The 10,620-nt window shown below is 33.5% G+C and overlaps 1 protein-coding gene across 2 annotated transcripts; it reads right to left on the minus strand.

Moving 5' to 3' along the window:
• Window positions 1-383: 383 nt before the first annotated feature.
• Window positions 384-7,205, minus strand: LOC105767162 (probable disease resistance protein At4g27220). 2 transcript variants are annotated; one of them, XM_052630036.1, is made up of 6 exons: window positions 6,799-7,205; window positions 3,689-6,501; window positions 3,462-3,596; window positions 2,265-2,993; window positions 1,021-1,755; window positions 384-649 (listed from the first exon to the last, which is right to left on the minus strand). In XM_052630036.1, the coding sequence occupies exons 2-6, from the start codon at window positions 6,467-6,469 to the stop codon at window positions 527-529; spliced, it is 4,503 nt and encodes a 1,500-aa protein (XP_052485996.1). In that variant the 5' UTR covers window positions 6,470-6,501; window positions 6,799-7,205; the 3' UTR covers window positions 384-526. The 2 variants fall into 2 exon arrangements, with proteins under 2 accessions (XP_052485996.1, XP_012442124.2); XM_012586670.2 differs by having other exon boundaries at window positions 2,214-2,993.
• Between the last annotated feature and the right edge of the window lie 3,415 nt (window positions 7,206-10,620).

Genomic DNA, 10,620 nt, shown 5'->3' on the forward strand with positions numbered 1-10,620 from the left:
ATGGAAAGTTTATGGTTAAACTATTCCCCTTAAATTCACGTCAGTATAAAATAAAATGCAAATTAATTTAAAATTTTAAAATAATTTTATTTTAATTTTTAAGTCAAGAATTTTGATGAGTTAAAATTATAGGCTAAGGGCTTATTTAATTACAAATATAATTTAAAAATTGTTTAAACAAAGTATAATAATTTAACGAAAATTTTAATATATTAGCCAAAAAATTCATCTAAGTAACAATGAAGAATGCTTTTAATGTGCCCAACATTAGACCAATACAATAATTGTAAGTTTTTGTAAAAATCTTAGTTTTATTTTTAATCTTTTTCTAATAGTTAATACATTCTTTTTTAATCTTTGATTAATGAGCAGAATTCACATACTTTGTTTTTGGTTATAGCTCAGTAAATCTATCTTCAATTTAACGGATAAATGGTACATAATAACGAATAAATGACCTTCAATTTAAACGTTGACAATGCTTAATTTTCAAATAGAAATTACTTCATTTACTGCTCCATTCATTTTAAAATTCAAAATGTCTTTCATCTTCCTCTTCGGTCCAACATATATCACTACCAATTGGCCATGCAGTTTCTTGAGCTGTAGCAGATTCTTCCACTATAATTTCATCAACTGATTGGCTTGCCTGCAAAGCAAATTAAACCTTCACTTATTACTGTTTGCTTTTAATCATTGATGCTGAAGAAAGCAAAGCCAGTTTTCCAAAATTGGACAAAGGATGACATATTGAAAATAATAATGCAACAAGGATATCTAGAAAGAAATATTGACAGCCAGCAGAAACTAATTACTGCTGATGCAATTTCATTTAGTCATTTAAAGCATTAAAAGAAAAAAAAAAAGAATTTCTCTGAGGCAACCAAAATAAAAACATTGCATTAATGCATAGAAATTAAAGCTTAGTAAATATAGAGTTTGGGAGAATACATAAAGAAAATAATTCAATGGATGAAATTTGTTTTAAAGCTTATAATAGAGTTTGGAAGGATAGTATACCTGTGTTTTGGCATGCACTGATCGCTTTGAATCAACACTAAATCTTGTGGTTATGTTGGGACAACCTCTTACTCGTAAACCCCTCAAAGATGGGAAAACAAAATGATAACCCACAGGGCTGAAGCTCACAAGGTTTGGTAGGTTACCAAGCACTAAGCTGGTTAATCGAGGTAGGCGTATCACTTTCTCTTCGTCCTTACTCACATTTGGCTCATCTCCTTCAAACACCTGCTCTAATTTGGAGACACTTCTAAGGTATAATTCATCTAGGTTTGGAAGGCCGCCATGAGCAAGAGTAATGGGGAAGAGACGTTTCAAGTTTTCACAGTTAATGATTGTAATCGAACTCAAACTAGGGAAGCAAATAGGGTGGAGATGATGTTGTGATGAAGTTTGATCCTTCTCTATTATTTGCTCCAATTCCTCACACTCATATATATACAAAGTCGACAATTGTGGAAAATTTCGAGCGATGGTAAGTGAGAAGATGTATCTTAACCTTCTGCAATCATTGACTAGCAATTGAGTGAGGTTTTGAAAGTGTTCAACTTGGATGGGACCACTCCATATCATCCGCAATTCAGTTAGTTTGGACAACATTAGGATCTTTAGAGTTGAAAGATTATATCCAGAATATTCAAATAACTCTTCAAAATTGAAAATTGTTAAATATTCCGTACATGTTGATGTTCTTCCTCTCCTTTCAGGGACTGTCATCTCCGAGAAGTACAATTCCTATAAACATATCATCAATTTAAGAATAAGCACAAGATTTCTTTTTCAATCTTTTATAGTCAAAGAATTCAAATTTTAAAAATTCTACTGTTCAACTCAAATAATCATAAATTACAATAAAAAATCTCCAAAATGTGGTGCAAAAACACAACATAAGTAATATTACGCAGTACTAGCTAGTGTTTGCAATATATATATATATATATAAGAAACATAAATAATATATATATTTCTCATATAGATTATAAAAGTATTCAGTTGAAATGTTATTTATGTTACTAATTGGCATTGTAACTAACTAAACTACTTAAAGGTTTATTTAGATTAGTTTTAGACCAAAATTCTACAATGGAAACTATTTTTAAAGAGTTATACAAGCATTTATTTATTTTATAAAAGAAAATCAAAATGTGAAAATTTTAATAAATAATATATATATATATATAAGGTGGTCTTACTTGTATATTAGTTGGAACGATAAAAAGTGTCAATTGAGGACAATCTCTCACTTTTAACACGTGTAAAGATGGCGATATCAGCACGATGTCGTTTCTATCCCTTCCTTTCAATTGAGGCAAATTAATTAACTCAACTTCATTCAATCGTTCAAGACCTTGAGACATTGAGATTAACACGTCTGGTCTTTGGACTATTTCTTGCAATTGGAAACAACTCTCTATCCTCAAAGTTTGCAATTGCCCAAGACTATTAGCAACACACATTGGGAAGAGAAATTTCAACTGATTGCATTCTCTGACTTGTACTTCCCTTAGGCATTGGAAGCTTATGGTTGATACTTGTGAGTCTTGGATTATTTCTTCCATTCCAAAGCACCTCTCTATCTTCAGAGTTTGCAATTTCCCAAGACTATTAGCAACACACATTGGGAAGAGAAATTTCAACTTATTGCATTCTGTGACTTGTACTTCCCTTAGGCATTGGAAGCTTATGGTTGGTAGTTGTGAGTCTTGGATTATTTCTTCCATTCCAAGGCACCTCTCTATCTTCAGAGTTTGCAAATTGGGCACATTTAGTGTTTTAGAGCTACCTTGAGCAACAATAATTGGAAAGAGAGATTTCAAGCTTTCACATTCCAAGATATAAATTCGAATCAGATTTGGAAAGCAAAGAGGTAGGGGATGATGTTGTGATGACGTTTGATCTTGCTCCAATTCCTCATATTTACATGAATGCAAATTGCTCAATTGTTCATTTGTCATCTTCCCAATCACCAATTCCTATAAACATATCATCAATTCTCAATTTCAAAATGTTCAAAGATGTCAACAACTAACTTAACATTTCATCAATTAATTTCCTTACAAAAAAATTATTTTACATTAAATCAATATTATACTCAAAAATGTGGTACAAAACAGTCATAAATAATATCACATAATCAATATCAAACAACAATATAATTTTATACAGCTTGTTTTTGTTTACCCATATAATTGGTATAATATAATTTAGTATTAGATAACAACATATCTAAAACATAAAGTTAGGATAATTTTTTTGAAAATTTTATTAATCATATTATATGATATTATAATTAACTAATTTGTTTAAAAGGTTATTTAGATTAGTTTTAGACCAAAATCATAAAATAAAATCTATCTTTTAAACAACTATTCAAACAACGAATTATTAAAGAAAAAATAGAAACAAATAAATAAATAATATAAAACAAAAAAAAATCTTACTTGTATCGTAGTTGAAATAATAAAATGTGTCAATTGAAGACAATTGTGTACTATTAACTTCTGCAAAGACGATTGTGTGAGCAAAATGCCGTTCACATCCGTTTTTTTCAATTGAGGCAAGTCAATCAACGAAACCTGAAATGAAAAGCATAATCAAATTTCCCAATCTTTGACCATAGGACAATAAGGAAAAGAAATGTCAAGTTATTGCAGTCAGATACACATACTTCCCTTAGACTTTGGAGTAGACACTTGTATGCCACTTGTTGGTCTTGGATTATATCTTCCAATTGCGAGCAACTCTTTATCTTCAAAGTATGCAATTGCCCAAGGCTATTAGCAACTGACATTGGGAAGATATATTTCAAATTATTGCACCCCTCTATTTCAACAATCTTCAGACTTTGGAGGCTTAAATGACGACTGGGCCCTTCTTGTTCTATGCTCCTCAATTCAGCAATTGGGAATAACACTTGCATCTCACCACAATCTGAAACTATAACCTCTTCAAGCTTTTGTAAAAAACCTTGCGGCTGGGGAGCATTGCATATCTCTTCCAAATGAAACATATGACTTAATGATAACTTTCTCAAATTTGAGAGTGCAGTGATTGGCACTTGCTGCTTTGATGCATCAATTAGGCATTGCATAGAGTGGCACTGTCGAAGATCTAGAGAAGTCAACTTTCTAAATCCCAAGTCCAAGCTCGGAATAAGGTTTGGGTGACCCTCCACCTTATTCAATTGAAGAGATTCTACATCTTCAAGTAGTTGCTTGCATGCATCTACAGACTTATCGATTCTCAAAGATCTTGAGATTGGACAAGTTTCAAGGTCCCTCTTTCGGTACAGCAGTTCTCTTTTTATGCCAATGCAAACATCAAAGCTCCATAGTCTACGAAACACAAAGCCATCTAGAAAATGTTCAGAAGAAATATCCAATGATATTACAACCAACTTTGGCAATAAATTCAACTCTGATAGGCTGGAATAGCTGTCCCTTTTAGTTGAATTCTCAGTCGCCCATTTTAATGAACTACAACCATGCAAATATAGTTCTTCTAAATTGGACAATCTTCGTATTAAATTAGGAGTGATTCTTCGTAGTTCATAGCAATACGATAAATCCAACAGTCTTAGATTTTCCAAATCACCAGCTTCAGTCGGCAATTCAGTGATATCAGATAGACTTAAAGAGAGAATATGAAGTGTCTTCAGCTTCCCAAGCATTGAGATGTCAGAGAGTTTACAATTAATCAAATACAAAGTCTGAAGGTTCATATGAAACTGAAATGTAGACAGAGATATCAATTGATCTTTCAAAGCACAAACTTGTAATGCCTTCATACCCTCAAAGAATTCGCTTGAAGTTTCCATGAAACGATTGCCACCATGTAAAAGAAGTTTGAGGTATGGAAAACCCACTCCTTTAGGAAGTTCATCCGTTTGATCAGTTTCGAAGGAGATTGCTGTGTAATGCTTGAAACTTTCACCCATCGGGAGTGTTTCAACAGTCCCAAAAGAAATCTCCTTTCTTGAAGATGCTATCCACAAAGCAAATTGGCGAACGACGTCATGCATTTTGACATGCCTTTCTCCGCAATCTAGCAACAAACCGGAGTTCTTGAGGGTCTTAATTGATGCAAGCACTTCACTTCTAACATCTTTAATTGAGTCCATGCCTTTATACAACTCCAGTCCCCATGCATATCCTACCAAGTTCTCCACATAAATCTCATCATCTTCAGGAAATAAAGAGCACAACAAGAAACATGTCTTGGTCTCCATATTCTTCAAGTAGTCGAAGCTCGCCTCAAGACATACATAGGCATTTTCTTCATTAACATCCTCAATTTCAGTCAATCTACGATCTTTGAGTCTCCGGTATGCAGCTTGCCACTCATGATGGGTTTTACCTTTCAAGGCACTTCCCAGCGGAACTATAGCTATAGGCAAACCCCCGCATTTTTTGACAATTTGATTTGCTAGGATTTTAATAGAATCATCAGAAAAGTCATCTAGACCTGCTTTCTTTTCAAACAGAGTCCAGGCTTCATCATCATTCAAACAGCCAAGTTGTACCACGTTTTGACAATCCATAGCTTGACATACTTGTTGACGGCGTGTTGTTAAAAGAACTTTGCAGCCTTTATGATCATCCCCAATTGGAATTCCCATCTTCTCCTTTAAGTTGATGGATTCCCAAATATCATCAACAATGATAAGAATCCTCGGTTCATTCTTCAGCCTTACCCATAATTCTTGCTCGGATCTTCTTCCTTGTTCATTCTTCATATCAAAGCCTATGTATTGTGCAATCTGATCTTGAATTCTCTCAAGATTTGGCTTTTGAGACACAGTTGTAATCACAACTTTGTCAAACAAATTCAGTTTTTGAGCTTGGCTTCCAACTTCACGAGCCAGGGTGGTCTTGCCCACCCCTCCCATCCCCCACAACCCAATCATGTTGATATTCTCATTTTTTAAGGCTTCAATGATTTGATAGAATGCAGTCTCTGAAGATTTCGAAAACACAAATTCCTTGGAACATAGGAAATCTATAGTGGGAAGGGCAGTAGGAGCAGGGTAACCGACTGGTCCAAGTTGACCAAATTTGTTCAAAATCTCAGAGATATCCTGGATTTTCTTCATTGCTTTCTTGCTTAATTGATATCTCCAACTCCAATTAGGACACCAATTGAGACACCTCTTATTCAGTTGGATTTCCTCCTCCAGAGTTCCCATATCCGATAGTGTTTCGTCTACCCTTGATTGCAAGTTCTGTACATCATCTTCAATTAGTAGAAGCCGGTTTTTAGCTTCCTCAATCTTAAGTAGTAGACGCTTTCGTGCATCTGCAAGTTCACGCTTTTTCTCTCGGAGCTTTTCAACATTTTCATGAAAGCGACAGGCATAATCAAGTTGACGTCCTACCGGCTTCACCACACAGTTCACAACCAGTGTTCCAACTGTGTTAGAAAGAGCAGCCTCGCAAAATCCGCAGCCCATGCTTGACAAGCTCAAATTGAAGAATATAAACACTGCAGTGAATCATAAGTAATTACCATAAAAAAAAATTAAAGAATCAAAAAGTGTTTTGAAGGTTAAGACACTACTTCTTATACATACCAAGGAAGGGGAAAGACAACTCAAACTATGAGAATCAATGGGTGAAAACACAACACAAAACGCGAATATTATGAGAAATTAAATAAACAAATAAAATCATATACGAGTGTAGTGTCATATAATTATAACTAAAAAAGACAGTTAATTACTTATAAAATAATAATTCAAAATATTTTACCCTCACACTAATAATAAACATGGCCACTTACCATTTCAAAATCCAAACAGTCTTTTAGTTCTTACTTGGTTCAAGAAAAACATAAAGAACAACTTCAATTAGGTTGGGTCTTTTTTTTTCTTTTTTTGAGCAAAAGTAGGTAAAACTTAATACAAAAAGAAAGGAACTTGAAGAAAGGGAAAAAAAAAAGAAGAAGAAGAAGAAGAAAATAGAAATCAAGGTTGAACTAAAATAAGGAGAAACTTTCAGAAAGAAATTGAAGTTGATCTGCCTGGAAGATTCAACCACTCGGAAATCATAAACTCTAGCACAACTGGGTTTTCTTGGTTTAGTAGCCAAAGGATTTGGGTTTTCCTTTGCAACAAGTTGGTGCCAATTGGTTTGCCAATGACCCATACATTTGTTTGGGAATTAACAGCCACATGACATGAAATATCTACTTTTAAAATATCGACTTAGAAAAAAGTGAAAGTCTTTGGGTCATATATTTTGTTTTAATTATTTATATGACTTTCAGTACATTTAAAATATCTACTTTTCTTCAGTTTCTTTTTCTTAATTTTCATTTGTTATTAGAAATGAAAATGGTTTTCTTTATTCATTTTTATACATTTAAGCTGTATTTTCTATTATTTATTTGTTTTCAAATTTTAGAGACAAACGTAAGTATACTTGTTAAATTTTATTTATTTTTATTATATATAAAGCGCTTTTCCTCAAAATTAACTATAAATAATAATAGAGTTTTGAAATTTCAAACTCATACGAGAGATTTTCAAAAATTCCAATGTTAAAATTATGGATTTGGATTAAATTATCCAAAAATGCCGAAAAATAAAATTTACCAGAATAGGTAGTCTTTTGTAAAAATTATAAGAGTAGGCCAATTTTACAAAAACACTCCTAGTTATAAGTGTTATAGCTAATTTGCAGAAAAACCCTTCTAGTTGGAAGCGTTTTTAATGTGTTGCCAAAAAAACGCTTCCAGCTGAAAGCGCTATCTACCAAATCAACTGAAAACGCTTCTAGCTAAAAGCGTTTTTCCCCAACGATAACTCCAATGACTACTTTCTCTAATGACTATTTAATTAGCCATTGGACTTGGACCCCCACCCACCCTCTACTGTTCCATTTTATTTCCTATATAACCCTTTCCCATTTCATTTTTCTTCTAATTCAATTTCAAATCTCTCTCAAATTTCTCTAAATTCCCTCTTAAATTCCCACTCAAAATTTATTTCTCTCTCAACTTTATTTTTTTATTAAAATTATCTCAACATTTTTATAAATTATTTTTTATTACAAATTATTCGGCGTTTTTCAAAATTAGCAATGACAAAATCTCTAATTCGTTTTGATGACAAGTACATTTCCGTTGACCAATTGCAAATGGTAAGAATATTTTTTATTATATTTCAATGTTGTTTAATTTTTACTATTTTCTTGTTATATTTGAATTTAATAGTTTGTATATTTTTTTATCTAAATAGGAAGAATATCAATTTTTGGAAACGTATATTCATAATCTATTCACTCCTCCATCACCCTTGATCGAACCCACTTGAGAGATGTCGGTTTTCGCATTTGACTCTTGTAGGTAAGGGGTGTAAGTTGGACTCGACACTCGTAAACGCGTTAGTGGAAAAGTGGAAACCCGAGACGCACACATTTCATCTTCCATGAGGCGTGTGTACTATCACTTTGGAGGACATGCAACTATAGCTTAGGTTACCGATGGATGTACTGGAAGTGACTGGGTCAGGTCAAGCAGCCGATTGGAGAGACGTATGCAAGGAACTTTTAAGGAGGGTTCTAGAGATGGTTTTTGGGGCCCAGATAGATATGAGTTGGTTAAGAAGAAATTTTGGTGGGCTTGATGAGGATTCAACTGAAGTCTAAAAGAATAACACGCTTGGGTTGTAACACCCCAAAACCCGGCCTAGAAGTTATGACTAGATACTCAGGGATCAAATCAACTCGTTCAAAGCTTCGATTCAAATCAAACTCAATGTATGCTTCGAAAACATAAAATTTTGGCAAAACACCCATAGATGGTTAGAAAAGCTGAGTTTGAAAACACTTATTTAAAACCCATAATTCACATTCAAAATCACGCGTTTTGAAAGTACTAACGTAAGTAGATCATTTCCAGTATTAAAACAATCATTCATTACAAACCATAAATTTTATTTTCAAAAAATACTTAAATGATTACTTAACCTTGTAGCGAAAAATTTTTAAAGTTTGTTTTAGTTTGAAAACAGAAATCTAACTTGTTAGCTCGTGTGATTTGCAGTTTAATGCTCAAAAATATTAAATGCCTACGAATAAAACAAAAACCAAAACTAGGACAAAAAACATATTACAGTCCAAAAATAATTAAATCATAAACCCACAAAAATTTTATTTGGTAACCAATCCGAGCTCTCGCACGTCGTTCGATCCTAAGTCAGAAGTTAACCTAAAACGAATTAAACAAACAAAAGAGCTAGAAGCCCAGTGTGTGTCTCAACCCACAAGCATAATTTTTATTTAACAAGCACATACGTAAATGTGATCACAAAATTTTACTTTAATGTATCAATAACATATCAGAATGTTGTATTACCATAAACATATATATTTCAGATCATAATATCATAAAACTGGAACATATTTTGGTTTGGAATATCATAATTTCATATACAAATATATCATACCAGAATGTCATGTTTACAGAAGTGCATATGTCATACCAGACCAGAACAAATGCAGAGACAAATCCTACCTTCATCTGCTACACACCAACTCCGTCCAACGAATCACACCAATTAGGACTTCAAGAGTCTATTCATCCAAATCACACCGGATCGTGGTGGTATGCCACTCATAATAGTGCAGCTCAGCTTCCAAACATATATCGTGGTTTAACCGCCGAAAATGCAATAATGCTACTAGAAAACACTTCTTTCAACAAATCAGAACCACCCTAATGCATATGCTAAATCACATTGGCATACATATCACATAGTTTGTATGCACGCATACATAAACAGATATTATACAGAACGTAACATACATATAATTCATATAGATCATAGCATATCATATTCATGGTCGAATCGGATAGCTTATCAAAACAGATAAAAAAATATGTATAACACACATGGTTTACAAAATAGTCATGCTTAATCACATACCTACTTATAGCAGATAGTATCGCATTATTATATTTATCAAAATTTATTTAACATACTTCCTACACTTACCCGTGTTTGTTTTACTAAAATTTATGCTTTCTAGGCTTACATAATGCCCCTAGATCCAAATTCTGAGCCCTTTAATCGACCCCTAATTGGCCTAAAAGACCCACTCAGCCTAAAAAGCTAGCCCGTGTGGTCCACATGGTTTATCCACGTGATTTGCATAATCTCACACGGCAGTGTGAGAATACGACCTGCATGACAAGCCATATGGGTTGTAAAAACACACGTGGTCGTGTGCCCCACATGGGCTACAAAATCACTCACGATCGTATGTCCCTCACGACCTACCACACGGTTATGTGTCACTAGGCAGTTTCAGAAAACAACTTTGTTTTACATATTTTTTGAATTTTTGATGAGTTTTTTGAGTTAGATCACACGCCTGATTGCTGATTTTGATGTAGATTCACGAAAGAACACACCAGAACCTAAAATCAATATTCCAAACGTATCAAATTAGTAACAAAATGCAACACTAAATCAAGATTGACTCACTAACATAACATTAAAGCACCTAGCACAAAGAAAACAACAACAATATCTAAGTCGTCGAAGGAGTGCCCAACACCTCTCGTTCTTCTCCTAAAAATGCATCGAACTCATTAAGT

The sequence above is a fragment of the Gossypium raimondii genome, chromosome 5 (genome assembly GCF_025698545.1).
Source record: "Gossypium raimondii isolate GPD5lz chromosome 5, ASM2569854v1, whole genome shotgun sequence".
Classification (NCBI taxonomy): Eukaryota; Viridiplantae; Streptophyta; class Magnoliopsida; order Malvales; family Malvaceae; genus Gossypium; species Gossypium raimondii.